General features: G+C 41.2%; 2 protein-coding genes across 8 annotated transcripts in view; one reads left to right on the top strand and one right to left on the bottom strand.

The window, feature by feature from the left end:
- The window catches only part of CSTPP1 (centriolar satellite-associated tubulin polyglutamylase complex regulator 1), an 84,715-nt gene extending 79,602 nt beyond the window's left edge, over nucleotides 1-5,113 (bottom strand). For both annotated transcript variants that reach the window (XM_051791929.1, XM_051791930.1), the window contains exon 1: nucleotides 4,942-5,113. In XM_051791929.1, coding sequence (XP_051647889.1) covers nucleotides 4,942-4,990 — 49 coding nt within the window. In that variant the 5' untranslated portion in view covers nucleotides 4,991-5,113. The remainder of the gene's footprint in view (nucleotides 1-4,941) is intronic.
- The window catches only part of LRP4 (LDL receptor related protein 4), a 97,047-nt gene continuing 78,955 nt past the window's right edge, over nucleotides 4,521-22,612 (top strand). For 2 of the 6 annotated variants that reach the window (XM_051791893.1, XM_051791891.1), the window contains exon 1: nucleotides 18,301-18,859. In XM_051791893.1, the coding sequence (XP_051647853.1) occupies nucleotides 18,775-18,859 (85 nt within the window). In that variant the 5' untranslated portion in view covers nucleotides 18,301-18,774. Of the gene's footprint in view, nucleotides 4,946-5,117; nucleotides 5,258-5,316; nucleotides 5,376-8,645; nucleotides 8,753-13,044; nucleotides 13,135-18,299; nucleotides 18,860-22,612 lie in introns of those variants that run through there. The other 4 variants (XM_051791895.1, XM_051791894.1, XM_051791896.1 and 1 more) reach the window with 4 other exon arrangements.

The raw sequence follows: 22,612 nt of genomic DNA, 5'->3' as shown, positions 1-22,612 counted from the left end.
AATATTTCTGGCATTTTTTGATCTCTGAGAGCGTAAAGCAATAGCTAAATTCCCTTTCATATTTTACTCTAAACTGGAGCTTATCTAAAGACACTACTGTATTATACACATTGGAAAGACACATCAATAGTAACAAAAATCAATTTCATGCAAATATTACCAAAACAATAATGATGCAAGAGAGAAATAGTAAGGATGCATACTTAAAGAACGAAATCATGTGAAATCTGGAAGTTTTTCCAGCATTCATGGTCTTTCAGGATGCTCTTTTTAACCTTTTCAGATATCATTAGGGTCTTAATCTCTTCAGATATTGCTAAGAAATGGCCTGAGCAAGAGAAGTATATAAACAAAATAATCAACCTAAAAGCTGTATCACTGTACAGCTGTAGTTCCGTCTAGCTTTGCACAGCTTCGCAATGTAATTTCCTATTAACCCTCAAAACCAAAATCTTTTTTGAAGGACAGAACACGTAACAAAGTGCAAGTAGACCTTGTCATATCTCTGGTTGTCATACCAGAGATAACACTACAATGTGAGACATGCACTGTTACTTGGGAACGCACGCCAAGTGGTCACACAGCACAACTAGACCATATTTTGTGTGTTCACTGTTTCAAACCCACTTTCAACACAAAATTTAAGAAATGCTTCCATTTATAGTTTAATCTTGACCATAACTGAAAATTTGTTTCAAACAACCAGCATATTAGTCACAAGCCATGATATTGTACTCTTTTAGTTTGTGCTCCTGGCGCTGCACACAGACTGCCTTAACCACCCAAGTCCTTCCAGCAGACAGCTCCTGCATGATGGCACACAGCTGCCAGAAATCACCACCTCGCCAATCTTGGAGCTATCTTTTCTTTTGGGTGGGTTTTTTTTTAATCTAAACTTATGCAGTGTAATTATTATCATTGTGGAAGTAACTGTCATTCCATCTTATAAGCCATTAGGCTACTTATAAGGTATTAAGTAGCCTAATGGTTCCCTACCTATTCATACTTAGGACACATGCAGAAGGACTGTGTACTCTCCAGTTCTGGAACTCTACATAGGTCAGGATCAGATTTCACCTGTACCTTTCGAGTTAAGATGGAAGTCCTGTGGTGCAACAGCAGGTTTGGGGATGAAACCTCCATCTTTTGGAGAAAGCATTAGACAGAGTCTAAGAGGATTCAAATTTAACTAATATTTCTATAAGCAAACTCTCACATATCAATGGGGAAATAATTTCATCTTCCACATTACAGTTCTATCTGTACAACAGAACAAGAAAAAAAAAAAGGCATTCTCTTCTCTTTTGTTAGACCATGAGTCCTTCAGCCAGACTGCTTCATAGAAGCTCATCAAATTTCCTGCTGCTAGGAGGAGACTCAGTGTCAGCTGAGATATCTGGATAACAATGTAGCCTATACATTGATTATGCTGTTGTACTTGGACTTTCCAGCTCAATATTTCTTAAGACTGTTCACAAGCAGAGTACATCCCAGGCACCTGTGAAGTTTCTACACAACTGAAGTTCTCTGTTGGGACCTACTCAGTTTTGTAAATACACAAATGTTCTTTCTAACCACTGAAGCCTGAGATCTTCTATGAGAGAGATGAGGAAACACAAACATGTTTCTGGCACTTAATAGTCCCATGCTTTACTGATAAGGCAATTCCCTAGCAGAGTATTTGCGTTCTTACATGCCTTATATTGGCAAAGGAAGAAAAGAAAGCACATCCTGGAGTCGAGAAGTAGAGGGGAGGAGACTACAGAGAAAAATAAAAGTTCATAAATTTGCAATACTCTACTGCTTTTCCTCCCTAACACAAAAGGGGAGTGAGGAAGGAATACAATTTAAAGCTTCAGAAGACAGCTGCATGAGCAGAACAATATACCAAGGGCTCCATTGCCTGCTACAAATAACTCAGCAATCATCAGCTATTAAACCATAATGAGGAAAGTATGAAAAAGGGTCTCAAATATGCCTCATTTGGCCTGCTGTAGTTCCAGTCTCATCCATCAAATGAGAAACACATTTTCATCACTATGCCCAAACAATAACTGTTGTTTATTCAGTGAAAATACTGTTTAAATGTTACAATATCATCTTCACTGTATCCTTCCTACCACCTCTGCAGACCTCATCTCCTTTCCTACTCAGTAAGTATTGGCCATCTCTTTTCTTCTACATAATGTCTCATAATCATTGTGGCATGAGACATGTTGCCCTGATTTTTATTTTCCAGGAGCTCTGGCGTACCAAAGCTTTGCAATTATTTTTCATCTTAACTGAATGCTTAATTCTCTCCCTCTTCACTTCTATTTTAACTCACAACTGCTTTTATTTCCCTCTTAGCACTCTACCTGGATGTGGAAGAATCATCTCAAATAGAGGAAAAAAAAGGGGAAAAAAAGTAATGCACCAAGTAGCATGTCAGGTTATTTTGTCTGCTCAATTTATGTGTTGGCCTGTTTTTGATACTGAAAAAGGGAAAAGGGGAAAAAGAGGTGAAGTTTGCCCGTGCTTGGTCAGAAAAGTGCCATCTGATCTGGGAGACACAGAGAATAACTTACATGGCAGCCTAGGGCAACAGAACTTCAGAATGAAATTATAGAAAGTGAAAGTTATCACAGTTGCTTACAATCCCACTTCAGACAACTATATTAACGAGACTTCTAGGCACACAGTAGAACAAATTCAAATAATGGTGATTTCAGAATGCCAGGTCCATGTAGAAAACATAAAGGCAACTTCAAAAAACACATGGGGAGGTGTGTTTATTTAGAGGGGGAGGGGGAGCTTGGGGTTTGGTTGTTTGTTTTTTAACCACTTTCCTGCAGCTAATACACAATGCTTTGCTTAGGATCTGTGAGCAGTTTGGTAAGTTACAAAGTCTCACAAAGACAGAAGCATTGTTATTGGTAATACAGCTAATACAATACCATCAGGTAGCAAACACTTTTTCCTCTCTAATAGACAACAGATATTGCAATCTAAACTAGAAGGTCACACCAAGTGGTGAACCGAACAGACTCTTATACAAGTTATTCCTCAACACACGCATGTGTCTTTTTTTGACCCCGATATCAGAATAATTTAGAAGGTTGTACAAAATGAAAAAGTAATTCCAAATCAGCATGTGGAACAAAGATAAAAGGAGGCTCACTTAAGTGACTAATAAAGCTGTTTCCACCTAGCAATCTTTCACATCTCTTAGAAGTCTCATTTCTCAACTTCAGATGTGAAACAGAAAACTGATTTATTCTTACACTTTAAGAATTTTTAGTCTGCTTCCTAGATCACTTTGAGTGATTCAATCCTTACTGTCAGTTTCAAGTGCCTATTTCATTCAAAACAATTAAATGAACCTAAAACCAACTTGGCTCATTAGAAAAAAATAAAAGAAATTTTGCAAGTTTCAACCTAGAGCAACTCCGGAAAAGTTATGAACCTCTCTTTTAATGTGTAGGTTGCAATGCTGATGTAGTGTGATGGAGTAGCACAAAACCAAAGAGTGTATCTGCATGGAACTGTGATACTGTTCTCAAATACCTGAACCAGAACTGAAATCAGTAATAAGAGCTTCAGCAAAGTGAGTCTCATGAGAATCACCCCAAATTGAGCACTAAACCAACCTATTTCTGCCTTGAGTTTCCCTGCTACACAACAGCACTGCAGTTATGTAGGTGTGCACAGAGTACCCCAACCGCAGCTGACCAGTAACGGCACAATGAGATTCTACTCCAAGGCAAATTAGATCACTCATTCCTTTGCTTAAAGAGTTCACTTCTCTTTAGTGCTAAGATATGCTTTGAAACACAGTGGGACCCCTCCTCTTATTGCTAGGCTAAACAAGCCAAGTTCTTTTAGTCTGGTCCCTGCAAGACAGGTTTTCCATTTACTATAAGCCAGCAGTGTTTCTCTGCTCTTGTTCCATTTTGACTTATCAGAGACAGCAAAATTATGATGGAACAAGTAGCACAAATCAATCCATTCCATTTCTGACTGGTCCTTGTACAAGAAAGGCACAATTAATTATGCACACTTTTAAAAGAGTTATTACCAAATAGCCTCTTGGGCCTAGAAAGCAATGGCTGAAGAGTTTCACTTGACAAATACTCTCTTGAACACATTCCAAATGCTTACTTCTTTTCATTCATCTCCTCTTTAGTGATTAAATGAAGTCATATTGACTTTATTCCATCCTAATTATTTTTATTTGACACAATAACACCAAATCACTTTGCCCCATAGCTTCCTGGAACATGAAACAGTTACAGCCAGTTTAAATGGGTGTAGTCTTCAATGGAGCGGCTGCTTCACAGGTTAAAAGATTTTCATTTTATGTAGGAAATACTACCAACACTATGTTATTTCAGAACAGAAGCCGACATTCAAACCATCTCTCAACACAACAGCACTCCTTCCTGTGTTGGGAAACGAGCACAAAATGCGGATGCTCACAGAGATCCGGGAGCAGAACAGTTTGGCAGCGGGTGAAATGAGGCCTCAGTCTGTCACAGGGTAGCTGGACACTGCTTGCCACCACTGATACCGTGGAACGGGACAGGGGAGGAGACTGCAGCTCACTTCCCTCCGGCCGGCGCTGCTTTCACAGAAGCCACACCTCAGGGCACCGGAGGGATGCTCCCTATGCCCAAGAGAGCTCCGCAGCTCTCCCTCCTCCGGGGGTACCCGGAGAGGCAGCGTCCTACAACACCGGCCTGTAACCCCCCACTGCTGCCCCCTCTCCAGCCGAGAAGGCGGACACGGAGCCATTGCGATCCGCTCCCCCCAGCCCGGCCCAGCCTGGGGCCGCTCGCCACAGTCCCCGGGAGGGCCGGGCCGGGCCGCAGCCACCCCGGCCCCGCCGCGCCCTCCCCGGGCCGGGCCGCAGCACACCCGGGGGAGGGCGCCCTCACGGCGCTTCTCCGCCCCGCTCCTCACCCAGGTACTCAGGTCCGGGCAGCGAGAGCCGCTCGGGGCTCAGCATCATCCTGCTCCTGCTCCTGCTCCTGCTCCTCCCGCCGCCGCTCCTTCCCAGCTTCCGCCCGTTTCCAAGGCGCCCGACGCTCCCGGCGCTGCTCGGCCGCTCGCCCCGGCTGGGAACACGCCCCTCGCCGCCACCGTTCCGGGCCAAATCCGCCCCCGCCCGGCCTCAGCCCCCTCCCGCCACCCCCGGGCTGTCTGTGCGGCCACAGGGGCTGGGGCAGGGGTGGGAGCCCCGAGAGACCTCGTGGGAAGGGTCTCTGGGAGGAGCATGGTGACATGGCCTTGGGGAAGGGGCTGTGGGGAGCACGGCGGCCAGGCTGTGAGGAGGAGGCGGTGGGCGATGCCGGGGCAGCTGCTCCAGGGCCGAGGGGCACCTCAGAGGGAGAAACGTGAGTCAAGCTGAAGAGCCGAAATGGCAAGAGGAGTGTAAAGTCATTCTGGTTAGATTTATGTTGGAAATCAGAAGGTGTCAACTGCCAGTGGCTATTAGCACTACAGCTCTGGGGGAAAGACCTTGATTTGAAGGTGAATTGTAATAACTTCAAATCACAGAATCACAGAATATGCTGAGTTGGAAGGGACTCATCAGGATTATCGAGTCCAACTGGCCCTGCACAGGACACCTCATGTGCTTGAGAGTGTTGTCCAAGCGTTTCTTGAACTCAGCTGGGCTTGGTGCTGAGACCACTTCTCTGGGTTAGCGAAGTAATGAAGTTCACTGTGTAGGAACCTTGTCTCAGAGTGCAGGGACCGACAAGGTGACCAAGGAGATCCTTTACAGTTGTATCCTTCTGTCTATACCACTCCTGTGCTGGAATTTTTGCAACCCTTGTGCTCAGGAGAGGGACTTGAGGGGAACAACAGGAATTGTCCCTGCTGTACAAGCAAGTAAAAACGAGCAGCAAAGTCCTGAGCCACAGGGTTCTTTTTGTTTTTGTCTGAAAGCTTGTCTGGGAATGGCCTTTGTCCCTGGAATGTAGGAGAGGCAGAGCTCTTCACATGGCTGGAAGCAAGCCTGCTGGACTCCTCTTTCTCAGAAGTGGATGGGGCTAAAATTCCCAAATTACTTTGCAGTTTCTTCCATCACCATTAGAAAAATACCAGCCCAAGATGTAATCCTGGGAATTAAAAAAAAAAAAGGGGGGGTACTGGAAGTGTTGTCTATGTTTTTAATGACAAATGCAAAGGAACAGAAATTAAATTAACCACCTGTACAAGCGTATAACCTGCCTTTATTCCACTGGAGGAAAGAGCTGAAGGTGACTATTGGCTGCTCAACTTTAATCTATACTCAAAGAAACCACAGTTAAAAAGGGCAAACAGGATGTTATAACTTAACTATTAATATCCCCCACAAAATTATCTGGACCACTTCTCTTTGTTCTGTCTTTAAAAGCATATGGCTTAGATACACATATTTCAAGGATGGGCAGAGAGAATAATTTAGGGAGTAGACAGTGAGACACTCCAGCATGAAGAATAACTGGAAAAATGTAAGATTGTCTTAAAGAGGCTAAGCATAACATATGAAATGATGCTATCTAAAATTATTTTTGCTACAATGAAACTCATTCAGAATTCCAATGTGTTCAGTTTTGCAGTTTGTGATATGCTATAAATTTAAAGATAGGATTTTTTAAATAATAGATACAATTAGATCATAGAATATATTGACATAAGATATTTTTGAGGCCAGTAATTCGGCAGAATTTAGAAAGGAAGTAGATATATTCAAGCAGAATGGGAAAACAAAGTATTATGTTATTGCACATAAAAGGATAGGGAAAAAAAGAACACATCTATAGGTACACAAAGTATCCTACTTCATGATGAAACCAATTATCTGACTAGTGGGGTTTTTGAAAATATTTTTCCTAACATGATATCTATCCTATAACTGCTCAGTTTAGGGTTTCTAGAGCTTTCCAGTGAGGTATCTGGTTCTAGGCCACCTTTGGAGATGAGAAATGGAATTTGATAGACTTCTTGTGATCACTAGATTCAAGAGCACAATTCCTACACTAGCATCAAGATCTTTCTTTTCACAGGCAGTCATTTATCATTGTCCAGGCAGTTTCAGTGGTGTTCAAAAGCCAAATCTAAAAACCTTTTCCATAATGCTGGTCAGCTCAGCTGGTAGGAGCATTCCACAGATTGTGTTTCTTTTTTGTTGTTTAAACCATTTCTGTAAACCACAATTTATCCTTGATCAGTATTGGGAGCACTGATTTACAAGAGGCCTTTAAAGCCCAGTTTTAAATACTACATTCTAATATCCCTCCAGTTTCTGGTTTTTTTTTTTCACTTGTTACTCTTTGGTCTCTAAGGGTTAGACTTTGCTGTTTCCTTCAGACAGCTAAGGGAAACCTTTTGGACACTGATCCCATTTGTGGTTTTAATAACGCTACGTTTCAGTAGTAGTGGCGCCTGACTGTTAACGACTCAAAGAAAACTATATAAAACCAAGATGTCATTTCTGGAGCCATTTATAGACTTCCCTGTTTACTATTATTTCTCTCTGGGCTTACCAGAGCCAGGATTAGGTGATATAACAGATCAGCTGCAGCACTCACCTGCTCTCTCACACTCATGACCTGAAAAGGGAGAAATGCTGCCAGCCTGGCCATAGGTATTAAGTTTGTTTTCCCATCTTGACTTTAGAACCCTAGACCAGTGCATTTTAATAAATTGAGAAGGCTTTTCTGGGTCACTGGAAACCACCTGCAAGTTTAATATCTGCCCCCAGAGGAGCACACCTAACAAGGGCTTAATGTTCTTTTGGACCCAGCTGGAGGAATGACAGTGCAAAAACGTATTTTTCTCTGTCACAACTCCCTAGTAGATTATCAGTGGTAGGTCTCACTTTAGGGGAAGCCTATGGAGCACACTTTTGTCATCTACCCTTACATGTCTTAAATTGCTGGATTTTGTCTACCAGGGACAAGAGTGGCCGAGTCAGTCATTCAGTGAGGATCAGTTGGACCACATTGATACATTTTGTGCACGCCCTCTTTCACAGTTAATGTGACCTTGATTTGATTTGGCTTAATTCACTTTGTGGTTTAAGTAGCCTTTTAGAAATCATACTTTAAGTACATTGGGCTAACTTAGTTATGTAAGAATCCATGTGACCACAAGTTTGAAAATAGTCAGTGGTGTAGTTTAAATTATATAATGAAAGAAAATGTCTTGACTATGTTAAGGTGCATGGACTGAAGAACTCCTTTCTGTGTCAGTTTTATAAGTGTTTCTCAGCAACATAGCTTACATTGGATTTCTGTTTTCCTCCAGTCCCGCATACTTTGCCCCCACTATGTTAATTGCTTAGCTTACTCTTCACTGTTTTTATGTTCATCTTCTTAAGTGATACTATCAATGCTGAATTGAAATATTATCTTTTTATTGGACAAAGTTCTGCTGAGAAACAGCTCCTCTTTCAGAGAGAGTATTATATAGAATAATAAACAGGACTAGATATCAAGCAAAAAATTCCAAAGGAAATGCCTAGTTTTAAACAGATTGAGTCATTTTGTCTGGCTTCTATTAATTTTCTTGGAATGAAATGTTTCATTTGCTTAGAATTTTAACAATATTGCTAAAGTAGTTACAATAAAGGCTGGACATATTAGAGGAAACAAACTTCCTTTTTTTTTTTTCAGGTGACAGTTGGAAATGCTGTTGCTTTAGGCATTACGACTACAACGTGTAAAGAACTAGGCTGTGGGCAGTCTTCAGTACTGTTCCATCTAACTTCTATGAAATCAATGTAAGATGAATTTTCATTTCATTATGAAATTGTCTCTAGCCTTTCTTGTTCATCCTTTGAGTGTCCAAAGCCTGGTCCTATTTTAGAACAGTTAGCTAAGAGCCTGTCTTGTGCCAAACTCAGCTTTTTTGAGTCTGGTTGTGCTTTATATTCTTTGAGGCTTCCCACATATTTTTCAGATAAGCTTTACCTCGTATATAATAATTAATAAAATTGCACGTGTGATAACAAAAAGACACATGAAAACCACATCATACCGAGAGGAGAAAAACATTGACTTAAACAACTGTCAATCTTTATTGATAATCTATTATTTTGGGCACCATGGCAGAGATAAGTTTTGAGGAAAGATCTGAAGAAATGGAGAATAAGATCTTCATATGCTATTATTTATGTAAATTATTGGAAATTTTGTAAGTGAAATTAGGATTCTATTATGTAAGACCTTTTAAAAATCAATGGCACTGAAGATTCAATTATGAGTCAGTTGCAAACCCCTAAAAACATCTCATTAAATTTTTGACTTACTAATCATTTATATAGATTATGACCAAACTCGCTAAACACATGCACTAAAAATAAGATTATCTTAAATGAAAAGGTCAGCCAAAATCACAATGAAATTATGTGATGAAATCCATATTTTTATATTGTTGATTCCTCAGGAGACATTTACAGAGAAAGATCCAGTACTTTTAGTGCTTAGTCTTATCTGAGCTTTCTCAAGATGAATGAACTGTTTATCTGGTTCACATACAGCACATTGGTTTTGCCCAACAAATAAATGAATAATTTTCCTCTCATAATGCAGTATTAATACTAGTTTACCTCTTCAGGTAAAACTTAGACAAACAGATAGGACTATATTGTTGTTTAACAGGCATTAGAGAAATAAGATGCACAAAGTTCGTCAATCCTAACATCTGCCACAGGATGAATTCTGGAAACAACTCTGTGTTTTCCAGCTAGTAATAGGCATGATGATAGCAGCAGCTCTCTTAAGTAGCCAGCATTTGTACCATTACAGAGCTTAAACATGACACCTGTAATTGTACCTGGAAGTCTTAAGTCAAGAATATACTTAACTGGTAAGATGTCATAAGCATACAGGAAACTGTGCTGTGAACATTATGCCATCATTGATTTACTTGGTTAACTGCGTTTTAATCTGGATTGCTGAGATTTTATTTTCCCTCTTGAAATCATGGACAGAAAGGATGTAAATAGCAATCTGATCTAATTTTGAGATCTGTCTATATTGATGAATTTTATGTTCACCTAATGACTTAGGTCTAACCAAGCTCCGAGATCCTTGTATTTTAAATACAAGTTGTTGGGAAAAAAAGGCCTTAAAATATTCTTCTACTCCTCAGTCATAGGAGTACTTTTGAATTCTGGGTGATCTGCTTAAGAGAAGAGGAAATAGTATTATGACAGGCTCTATGGCTCATGGAGGCCACATCTTCATTTTAAAATCAGGGGTAGCTGTAAGTTGTATAATAGATTCCTGGCACGTATGAAATGCACTGTCCAAATTCTAGTTGATTTTGAGCTTAGTGTTAGCAATCAAAGTTAGCTTTTTTGTAACAGCAAACTCTTGAAAGACTCTACTTCAGTTTTTGTTCCCATTATCTCACCAGGAAGGAAAGGACAACATCTTTAAAAGTACTTAAGTACCAAGTGAGTGACCCTTCTCTGTTGGAATGCCGCCCCACTAATGATGCAGAGAAGAAAAACAGCCATTTCTGGCAGAGTTTGCAGGATCTCTCATGCCAAACAAAAAAAAAAGTATAAAATGGCTGGTAAAAATAAATATCACTACGAAATTCTGGTATGGGAGGCATTTTTAACAGCCAAGGCTTAGCTCATCCTGGGGGGTAACCCAAAAAGGCCTGCAATTTTCGTTCTTTGTTTCTACTTATCAAATGTTCCTTGCAAACTAAAGCTGCCAGAGTCTGTTATCCATTAGACAAGGTGTTTGTGTGAGAAAATTATAGTAAGTAAAGGCTTTGTGTGTGCACAAGAGAGTAGGCAAATCTAAGTGGGAGTGCCTGTTGTGTCTGGGGATGAAATCAAGTAGTAACTCTGATGGCTATACTGCCCAGCTCTTATAAGAAATTTCGGTACATAATTTTCTGTATGCAGAGCAGAGATTTATTAGCACATGCAAAATGCTCTGAAAGTATTTTGTCTTATAACATATACGTGGAAATGCAAATGATGGCGTCAAGGGGAAAAAAACAGAAGAAAGGATATCACAGATTCATTAAAACTGTGGAATTCTTCAAAACAATTATTAGTTCTGTTTGTTAGATACACAAAAGGGCTTTTGGAAGACAGCACTGTGGAACCCTGCTGCTTTGCAGGAGCTGCAGTCAGAATTTTTTTCAGTGAAAGAACACATCAGTATCCTGGTCATTCACTCCATAATAGAAGAGGACACAGTGATGAATGTTTTTTTTCTTTCTGCTACACAATACTCTAGGTGTTTTCAAGAGTAAGATCTTTGTGGATTCACTAGAAGTGAAGATAGAGACCAAAGATGATATAATGTTTGGAGTACTTAGGAAGAGAAGTTGAGGAGTAGAGGATGAGAGATGGAAAGGGTAGTATGCAAATAACTTACTGAGAAAGAAGATAAACCATATGAGACTGAAATACTAAATGAAGATTATGGCAATTAATTCTAAACTAGAGGGAACACGGAACATCTTTCAGAATATAGTGGAAAATTAGGACCTAATTAAGTTTTGTCTGAGGAATATTTTTAAATTTTTCTTTGGATTTGTTAACTTTATCATTCTAGTTTCTATAGCACAGCAAAATAGATCAACCATTCTGCGTTTGAATCTGATAATAGCTTGTTAGATAGTAAAAATATGTCCTTAAGGTTCTAACTTTATTTGTTAAATTTTAGACCGTGTTAGTGAAGGAAGAGTTGTTCCTTGAATACATAAAGTTTACATGTGGGTCACAGTTTCTCTCAAATTCTGTGACTAGAGCCCATTTCTGAAATTTCCTAAGCGTACTTAGTGTGCTTTAAGTTACGTGAAACAGAAACAACAGAAACCTGTGGCCTCTGTGACAAGGTTTTCCCTGAGCATTAAAAGTGTTGGGTTTTGCTCGCTGAAGTCTCTGACAGTTTCCAGCAACTCTGCTGATCTAGCATGAAGCATAAATGAAAATGCAACACACAAACCTTTAAACTCTTAGAATGCTAATGTTATGTTAATGTGTTAAGTATCCTAAAATCCCCAAATTGCAACAGTATGGACACAAGTATATGTGACTAGGAGGGAGGTTGGATGTGTGTGCATATGCATGGGTGACTCATGTGGAGGGGGTGTGCAACTCTGGATCTTGCTCCCACCTGTTCCTTTATTCAGGTCTCACCTAGTGCTGGTAAGGAGCAATTAATTTGTTCCCTCATTTGCATTTATCAAGAGCTAATATGACAGAGGGAGAGGTGTTAAGAGGGATCTCTGATTCAGGCACCTGATAGGAAAGCACATAGTTGACGTCTTATCAGAAAGACTCAAGGATTATATCTTGTGTGTGCTGTGGTACTTGCCAAAACCATCATGCCAGTGAAGCATTGGAAGTGAATCATCTTCAAGAAAGAAAATTATCTGTCTGTTTACATTTTTACATCTATAGTGGCAGAGCTTCTGCAAATAAGAAAGGTTTGTGAGCTGAGGGAAAGATACATTTATGTCTTTCGCATCTATTCCCATGACTACTTGCTTCTTTTACAGGCCCAATTCATGTATTCTAGGCTTTTAAGAAAGGAAAACTCAGCCCATCAGAGATATCCCACATACCAAGACATAAGGTCACCTTTCTTTCTGATTGCGTGATTGATTTTTACCACAAACTTCTTATCTGAGTACAGAGACTATTGATAGCAAATTACATTAATAACTGGGAGTCAAAGAAAGACACAGGTCTCCAGTTCTTTAGAAAAGAACTTCTCCGTGGGGTCAAAAATTAATTTAGGAGACACAACTTGCTACTTATCCATTTGGATGTGTTTGGAGAATAAAGGTCGTTAAACTTCTGTCTTCAAACTGAATTCTTCTACTGCTGGCTTTTAAGAGAACGTTTTCCTTTTAAGCTCTTCCTCTTTTCTCTTCTTTTTTTCTGTGCCAGATAAGCTGTGCTGTTCCTAAGGCTAGCCCACCGGCTACTTTTGCAATGCAGACATTGTGCAAGGCCTGGATAATTGCCATTTCACTGCAGGGAGGAGTCTCATCAGTAATAAATGATGGTGTATTTGCATTATTTTTACACAGAGGATGTTAGGGAACCGGCAAAAGAATGAGCAGAACCAGATTTCAAGAGACACAGGAAGAGCTACCATCTCAAAGAAAACATGAAGAAAGGTTTGGTTTGTTGTTTGGTTTTTTTTTCCCTATTCTGAGAGTTAATTTACTTAGGGTTTTGTTTCTTTTTTTTTTCTTTTTTCCCCTAGAGCGGAAAGTTGAATGGCCTGGCAGATTGTTTTCAGTCCCACCTTCCAGACACACACAAAAAAGGGATGGGGTTAGATGAATCTCTACTTTGGCCATTACATTACAAAGGATCTTTTGCACGATTCTTTGTATCTCAGCTTCTGAATGTAGTCATTTAATGTAATCTCTAGTTTTACTGTTCTGCACTGCAAAGTAGAATTAATGGTGGTCCATGAGATGATCATAAAGTTTCCCAAAACAAATGTGCAATTGGAATGCTTAAAAAGCAACAGTTAAATGAAATGTGAAGAAAATCAAGTAACACATAAACTTGCTAACATGAGTTTTATTTTGTTGTAAATGAAAACAATTGTGGTAACACTGCAGAAGATGGCAAATGAATTACTGTTTTCTTAAAAATAAATAAGCAGTAACTTGAGAAACGCGGTAAGGGACAATGGTGACAGTATTTGAATGTTTATGACATCTCTGAGCATATGTGGGTATACAGCAGTAGTGCTGCTACTTAGAAAACTTCAGGGAAGGCAACAAGGGAAAAAGTGATAACATAAAATATAAGTTGATGCTAATATTTCATTTAATGTATGTAACACAGAGACTATAATTTACAAACTATCATCAGATGCAAAACTGTAGAACCCTCAACTCTTTGGAAAATTAAACTGTTTCTTTACAGGTCCAACAGTGAAGTTGGAGGCCCAACTGTCTCACTGCATCTTCCTATGTATGGGTAAAATCCTGAATTTAACTATTTAGTATTCCAAGCAACCACCTCTTTAGTTCACTGGTGATATGGCAGAGAGAACTGATGTGGATAATGTACCAGTGGAATAATTATAGAAATTAAAAGGGCCACTGGAAAATCTCATAGTCGGAGAGCATGGAACCTGTGATTTTATTTTAAACTTAGAGAACTGTTGGGAACAATTTACTATTTTCCTGGCTTTTCTGTTTATTTAGTGGAGCTTACTAGTAACACAGAATTTGATCAATCAGAGTGCAGAGTTTGAAATTATGTTTCTAGTTAGAATTTTCGGAATTATATCCATTGTGGAACTTAAGTTTGGGAGGAGTCCCAAAAGATCGCCTAGTCTAGCCTGCACTGCATCAAGACTAAATATATCAAGGCTAGTGCCAGCATGCTTATCAAACTTTGTTTTTAAAAAAATCCAGTGGAAGAGATTTCACAGTCGTCCTAGACAGTCTGCTCCAGTGTTGAAAAATCCTTAGCTGGAATGCTGATCAAAATCTTTTAAGCATTTCTTGCTGCAAATCAAATTGACTCTTTCACATCTTTCTATGGGAGCCATAGAGGATAGCTGATTGACATCTCTGTAATGAGCTTGTATGTGTCAGAAAGATGCATCTTGCCTGAAGCTTTTATTTTCTTGACTAGGCATACCTAATTCTTTCACCTTTTTCTCCAAGGGTTTGATTCATAAACTTCTTCTTCCTATTTTCTTGCTTCTCTTCACCTGTGTTTATGTTTCTAGGGTGTTAATCCAGGACCAGACACATTATGCCACTTGGGGCTTCAGTACCACGAGAATTTAAGAAACCAAACAAATTGTCCTGCATATGACACACCTGTTAATGTGCTCTGGAATCAAACACATTTCTGGCAGTGATACTGCACTATTGGTTTATATTGTTGGTTATCCGTACAACCCTAAGATCTGGTTTTGCTGTATTTCTGTCTAGTCCGGAATTCAACACAGTTTATTCATGTTTCATTCTTTTCCCAAGGATAAAATATTTTTCAGTACTGTTTTTTCCCTTGTTTGTTTTTGGACAACCTGTCCAATTCGTCAGTAGGATTTGGGGTTTTTGATCTCATCCTTTCTAGTGTTTGCATCCTTTTGCCATTGTTTTGAGGTTATCAGTTGTTATAGCACAGAATTTATAATCATAATAATATATCATCTACGCTGGTAGTGAACACAGTATATAAAACAGAGCACAGGATATATCCCAAAATGTGTCTTTCTGATGTTCCTCTGCGTTTTGATGAGTCATGACTAATGACCACCACGGTTTTCTTCTATCAAATGCTTGCACACCTTCCCCTAGTTGTATTTAAAATGTCATTCTATGAAAGTGTCTTATGAGACGGTGCCAAAAGCTGTACAAGATGTATCATGTCTGTTGCCTTCTGTTTACTCAGTGAGCTTTACATTACTTAAAAAAGGGAACTTCATTTAGCACAAATGCATTTTGCCTGTTTTTCATGTGTGTTTTTCATTCTATTAAATGAATTCATTCTATCTCAAATATTTAAAACACAGTTATCCAAATCTTTCTGAACACAACAATTCAGCTATGCGATCGTTCTCTTCTAGGTAACTTGAGGTGTGGAGAAGCATCATCACAAGGAACAGCTCATTCAAATGCTTTAAAAATACTTTGATAGGTAAGACTACAACCATTTTTCTCTTTTCTTTTTTTCTTTAAACCTCTTATTAAGATCTTTGTGGTTTTAGAATAGATAATATATATTTTCCCTAATAATCCTACCTCATTGTGGTTCCTTTCTTTCTTCTTTTTTCAATGACACCATGTCCTTGGTTGTCTTTTTCCTGACATAAGATTGCTATTTAAAATCACTCTGGAAATGATGCAAACTTTTAGTATTATTTCATGGCAGCTATTTTCTGCCATTGGGTTGGTTTATTTCTCTAATGTCTCTTTTTGGAGGGGAGAGAATTATGTCTCAAAATGTTTATTAGTATAATAATCTTTTTCCTGTTCCATTTATAATGATTGGTGGGGGTTTTTTTGCTTAGGCATGTTGTCATGTAAATTAATTGTTAATTATATTTTAATTACTTCTTTCTCATCTGTTTTACAATACTTATGTTATATGTGACTTACTAGTGATCTATAAATTTTTACAGGTTACTTCATAATGTTCCTCCCTCATAGATGTGGGTAAAAGCAAGTACCTACCTCGTGCATGGGTTGAAGTGCATTCTGGTAGTCTTTCTGGAAGATGCTTGGTCAGAGAGTGGCAAGACCTAAACATATGGTTCAATTTTACCAGCATTATTTAACAACCCTTCTACTTTTACCATAAATATCCATTTTACACTGCATAAATCTACAATTATTCCTCAAAGAATCAGGGCTATATTCAATCATAGTATTGTATCAACAGATAGGTAATTGAGAGGTTTATAATATAAATTTTCATCTGTTCAACTGAAACCTATTTAGGAGATTATTGTGAAAGACAATACTATATGCTTCTCTAACATTCACCAGGGGATTTCAAAATTATTAATAAGAGAGAAATATAATTTAGGGATGTTGAGCTTAGAGAGGAAAGTGATTTGCCAAAATACAGCACAAGATGCAGAGGACTGGTAAACACACTTTAAGAAACACAAGTGGATAAAAACATTTGTTCCCTGGGGAGAGAAGACCTGAAGAGCTAACAAGTGAATTTATTTGCATTTAGGACAATATTTTTCAAGAGGCTTTTGTTTTAAACACAGGAAAATACTAATCTCAACAGTTAGAAGACTGTTCCATGACCTAAGTATATAATTATTAGGAAGTTCTGGGCCCTGTGTCTGTGCTTTATCATGTTTAGTACTTCAGCATCTAAACTTCTTACAAGCTTCTGTGAGCCTGAAGTCAGAAGGGTTCCTCTGATTTATACTACCTGATGATCTAGCCTTGGTAGAGAATATAAACTAAAATGCCCTGTATTTTAGGGAGATACAGTAAGGGTTTTGCATGCTAGACAGTCAGCCAGCCCCCAGTCAGTGTGAGGTTATTGTTTTCTCTCTCTTAACTTTAATCCACGGTTCTGTTCAATCATCTTAAACTCTTGGATCTTGGAGTTCATTCCTTTACAATAATTGCATATACTTTCCTAGCCTCAGTCTGTCACTGCTTCCAAGTCAGTGTTAGAAGAGAGAGGTTTTTTAATCTCTCCATCTCAGTCAGTCCCTCTTGACTACCTTGTATTTGTTATTACTCTTCTGCAACTTTGCACATTTTGCCTATCAAATACATAGAATTCAATGCCTTCGTCTACATGCTATTGCACTCTTGCTATGTAAAATGGATCTATTCCTATCGTGATGTAGTCATTCTGCAAATAAAGCAAAAAATCTGCATTTTTAAAATTGTGGTGGCTATGTAGTGTAGATTTATACATGGTTTGCTGCTTACTGTTTCTTACCGTGTTCCTGCTCTTGGGAGTTCTCCTCCTCAGTGAAGCTGTGTTGGATTATTTTTTCTTTACATTGAGCAAAATTTGTCAAGACTCAGTGCCTGTTTTAATTTTACATTGACATTTTTAATAATACCCCTTGTCTTCACCATTTTACACTTAATAGGAGTGGCAGAATTCTCTCAATCACATGCTGTGCTGTTTACTTACTCTTGTGATTGTTTAAAGGATGGGATTAATTGCAGCTTCCTTGGATTCATCTTTGTGAAGGGTTTAAATAAGACCATTCCTATCTGTTGGCTCTTTGGTGTCAATTTGAAAAAATTCCCATCTTCCCCTGTGGTCCATGGTTTGGACTATCTGAGTCAGCTTTCTGTTCAAGTTAATACTTTGAAATCAACTGAGATTAATTATTTAACAACAGTTTCTTGCATTGTCAACCCTATGTATTAAAATGCCAAATCATGCCACAGAGGATCATAAAACTGGCTGTAAGGATGATGTACAGTGAAAGCCTGTCTGCTTTTTAATGCAGTACAGAGCAGAAGGCACATAAGCCAATTGTCCAAGTGTTAATTTCTACTCCTACAGGAAACGACCCTAGCTCTTTTTTTTAGGGCATCCGAAATTCATACATAGTCAGCTGTCTTCGGACACTGCGGCTATAAGGAAAACAGAGCAGAATGCTTGTCATGGACGGAGGGTAGCAACATGTATGCCGGGCAAAGGGCTCGTGAATGTTTCCCTTTCGAAGGGTGTTTGGCAAACGAGGATGGGACAGGGACAAGGGCTCTGCGATTTGTCTTGGGTATAGATAGCTGGCACAAGCCGGGAAGCGGTGGCAACGCGCGGGGACCGAATGATACCGGGCAGCTCTGCGGCGGGCAGCCGAGAGCCCAGAGCGATGCTCCTGGGCGGCGCTGCGGAAATTGGAACAGGGAGAGCCGGCACCGACAGTCTCGAGCAGCAGGGCCGCTTTAGTAAGGGCTTCCCCGCCGTCGGCAAGGGTGGAGCGGGTCCGGGGGCGCTGGGAGAGCCTAAAGGTCTCGCAGCAGTTGCCGGCGGCAGCTCTAGGGGGTGGCGAAGGGAGGTGTGTGCCTCGCTGCAGAGCCGCAGCCCCGGGATCGCCTTTGCCGCGCCGAAAGTTTGCGAAGTGCCTCGGCGCTGGGGGGAGCGGGGCGGGGGCTGCCCCAGCGGGGCTCCTCCTCCGGGGCCGGGCCTCGGCCGGGCGGAGCGGGGAGCGAGCCCCTGGTCCCGGTGTTGCCGCAGCTGCGGAGGGAGTGAGGGGTGGTCGTGCCGGGTGCTCCGCGCAGGAGGAGCTCGCGACGTAGCTGCGGGCGGCCCAGGCGCGGGGCCGGGGCGCTGCCACCATGAGGCGGCGCGGCGGGGGTTGTCTCCTGCCCGCGCCTCCGCAGCTCCTGCTGGTGCTGCTGGGAGCGCTGCTACGCTCCAGAGGTAAGCGGCTGCCGCGGCACCCTCTGCCCCGCGGCAGCGCGGGGGGCCCAGCTGCCGTCCCGGGCTCGGTGGCGGGGATCCCCGCCCGGCCGAGCCGCTCACCTGCCCGCGCCGCCGGGCGGGGAGCCCTGCCCTGCCCTGCCCCGCCGCCGCGCTTTGTCCGCGCCCCGTCCCGCGCCCGGACGCGGCGCTCTCGCCTTGCCCGTGCCCCGGCGCGGCGGGCCGGAGCCGGCGGGGTCTCCTGGCAGGCCAGAGCGCGGGTCCCGGAGCGGCGCTGCCCTGGCCGGCGGACTCTCTCCCCAGCGAGAGTCCCAGAGCCCACGCGGCCGCTGCCCCCCGCGGAAGTTTGGCGGCGGGCGCGGGCTTTGTTCCCGCGGTGCGAGCGGCGGGCCGAGCCGGGGCGGGCGCGCAGGTTGCCTCGGAGGCTGCCGTGCCCGGCGTGTCGGGACAGCCGCCGCTCCGGAGTAGGAATGCAGCCGCGCACCCGCCGCGACGGGCCCCTTAAAGGTACAGCCCGGCTCTGCGGTGGCGCCCCAGGCTACCTGCCTCGCCTCGGCGGGGACTGGGAGTCCTCCCTCAGCGCCCTGGCAGAGCGGGGCTGGGGCAGGAGCGGTACCAAAAGTAGTGGCGAGGGGAGGGCTTCGCTGCGCTCTTAGCGAGCCGGGAGGTAGTTCCATCAAGTCTCGCCCATGGAAACTTTATCTCTGTGGTTGCTCCATTAACTGAAAAGCATCTGCTGTTTCTTCGTGTTGTACGGTGGAGCTCTATTTTACAAGTGCACTCAGTGGAGAAGAAAACATCTAAACGCTTCGCGGAATTGTTTATAAAAAGTTAGAAGACTTTTGGGGGAGGGGTGTAGAGAAGAGATACGTACCTCATTTCTCTCCCTTCACTCCTTTGGCAGCTGCTGTATAATTTCACCCATCCGTTCTCTCCTGTGCTACTCTGAAATTACAGGAAGCATTTGCAGTAGTGCTGCTGACCTCCATCATTCTACAAGTATTGCCCCTGGGGCACAATCAGAGAGAGTTTGGGTTTCAAGTAATATTACTTCTCTTCTAACAAGAAACCTAATTGCAGGCAGCTTTGAAGAATGTGCTCAGCCAGCTTGGAAAGACTGACTAGAGAGGGCCATAGTTCTGTGTATCAGAAGGTCTGCTTTTTAGAAGCCAGAAGTACTCTTAAGTTCCCAAATGCCACACAGATACTCAGCTGACATCTAGGAGGGAGAAGGATCTAAACCATAGATCTTAGTTTAGGTGCAGATCTGGATGTGTTTTATTTTGGCTGTTACCCAGGTGCTCCTAGTTAATGTGTCTGGGTTGTTAACAGCCATGTGGGACATGTCTGATTGTAAAATGCAGGTTTCCTAGTAGGTGGTTGTGCCTTGATGTCTCTAGGATGCTTTTTTATGGCAGTCTCTCTCTCTCTTTTGAGTAGTTTTCCCATCAATGTGCACTTTCATGTATCCTCTTGTCACATAAATGGGAGTTTATGATTGGGCGTGCCAACTACTTCCAGAAGTAAATATCCTCTTTCCTCCATGGAAAGATACGTTTTGCAATAAGGACACAATTCCTAAGCAATCTTTTTCCTGTTTGAAGCAAGGAAAAACATGAAGAGGTGTCAGGATGGAGGTGGCAGACAAAATGCCAAAATTTGAGATGAGTTGGTGTTCCTTCCCTTAGCTAGAAATTTTTCAACGTTGTCCTTTAGAAGCACCTCCAGGATAGTGTACAGCTTAACTGTCATAAAGCATCCACAGCCACAGAACTCACGATGCCAAACAGGTAAATTGTTAGAAGCACCTGTACTCTGCCTCAGTACAGGAGCGAAAGCGTACAAGTCTGCAAGATTGACCTTTGACTCTCATGTAGTGGATAGTGGCAGTTAAAACTGGAGAAGTCTGTGCCAAAAAAAAACCCAACCAAAACCATCGAAAGAGGTCTGCAAGTATCCTTGGAAGAGCTCTTGGAAGAGTGCATTACAGGCGAAAATGGACATACATAGAGAATTTAAAGCTAATGGCACGCACTGCTGGTGGATAGTGTGCAGAAGGACCTCATGCTAAGATGGTCTGTGTTAGTATAACTACAGAATGTCACAGAACCTGTCTGGGTAATGTGTTTGCTGTTCTGGCTCCTGGAGCTCTGCCAGCAAAATAAATTGTTAATATCAGAACTTCACTTCCCAAACATCTTGACTACATTTTAGAGTCACAAGCCTGAAAGGAACACCTTTGTAGAAGTGTAGTTTGCAGTGGGAATTACAATCTCAATTACATGTGCTTGGCATTGCTGTTGGTTCTTCCACTCTCAACCAAGTGCAAAACACCCATTTTCTTATTGTCAGCTTAGAGCTGATCATGTTCTACTTCCTGGGTGTGCTGAGAGTGCCAGGGTTTACTGATGGTCAGGTTGGATGATACTCACAGATCTCATGATCATCCTGAATTATCTTGATTGGTTTTTTTTTTGAAGTGCTGATGGCACTGAGTAACATCCTTACACTTCTAAAATGAAGAGTAAGGTGCTGCAGAATGCTGACGTACAGTGGGGTTTGGTTTTGTTGTTTTTTTTACTAAAATGTGGTAGAAAAGCATACAGCACAAATATTCCAGTATGAAGTTAATAGTGTATATAAGCAATTTTCTTTTATATTCTCTTTCTAGAAGCTTTCAGTTGTGTGCTTTAACACTGTTTTGTGCAATAGAGAATCCCTTCTTGTATCATGGGAGTGTGAGTGTATGCAGAAAGAAAATTAATAGGTTCTTAGTTACATGAAGTGCTTGCATTTCCAGTGTGTCTTGTGGACCTTGAAGAGGCATATTCTGTTCCTGTGGGCCACAAAATGGGATTTCAGAAAACTTGGAGCCGTTGCACTACATTGGGTTCACTGAAGTTACAGAAGAAAAAGTGATTGGATATAAACATTATCCACTTGTCTGTAGTTCAAACCAGAAGGCAGTACTTGCTGTATGTGAACTAGAAAAAGAAGTTAAAGTGATTTGCATTTTGTTTTTACTCCTAAAAACCTGTAGTTCTCCAGACTGGTGAAATTAACATTAAAAAATAGTTATAACATTAATTCTATGAGAATGATCTTTAGTCTGATAATGCTCTTGACTCTTCCTGCACTCTTGTGAAATAGGCAAATATTATCCTTGTTTTGTAAATGTGGGAAGTGAAGTAGAAATTGTCTTGCCCAAGGCCAACTCCATTTGCCATAGAATGCAACTTAACATTGAACACAATAGAATATATGCTTCATAACACTTAAAAAAGCTGATAAAGAGATATTATCTTAAAAACCAGTCAAGGTTTTAAAAATACGTTTGTAAAGTAAGCACATCTTACAACTTCATTGTATTCCTCTGCTGCCTGTGACTTGTGGCTATTTCTCTTTTTAATAATAATTCTGTCTCTCTTGCTGATGATCAAAAGATTCATAAAACCACAGAAGTTTTACTGACCCTCTGTTGGAAAGGGTGAATTGGTAAGTAATGTGTTGTTAAAAGAAATGTGCAAGAAAAGTGGATATGTAATTTCTCTAGTGCTCTGTTATTTCCAGCTTAGCTATTTGTGAGGTTATCTTGGAGGGGTTTACATAATAAGATGATATATATATGATATATGATATATATGCACGCTTAAACTGACCGTCTTTAAGATGATTGGCTTTATCTGATAAAACATCCAGAGCTGGAGCTCTGGCGTACAACAAACCCCCTCCATTAATTGGCGTACTGTATTT

The sequence above is a fragment of the Manacus candei genome, unplaced genomic scaffold (assembly GCF_025592945.1).
Source record: "Manacus candei isolate 608988 ecotype Guabito, Panama unplaced genomic scaffold, ASM2559294v1 h1tg000033l, whole genome shotgun sequence".
NCBI classification, from domain to species: domain Eukaryota; kingdom Metazoa; phylum Chordata; class Aves; order Passeriformes; family Pipridae; genus Manacus; species Manacus candei.
Note: the sequence above shows the minus strand (reverse complement) of the source record. Positions and strands in the feature narration are given on the sequence as shown.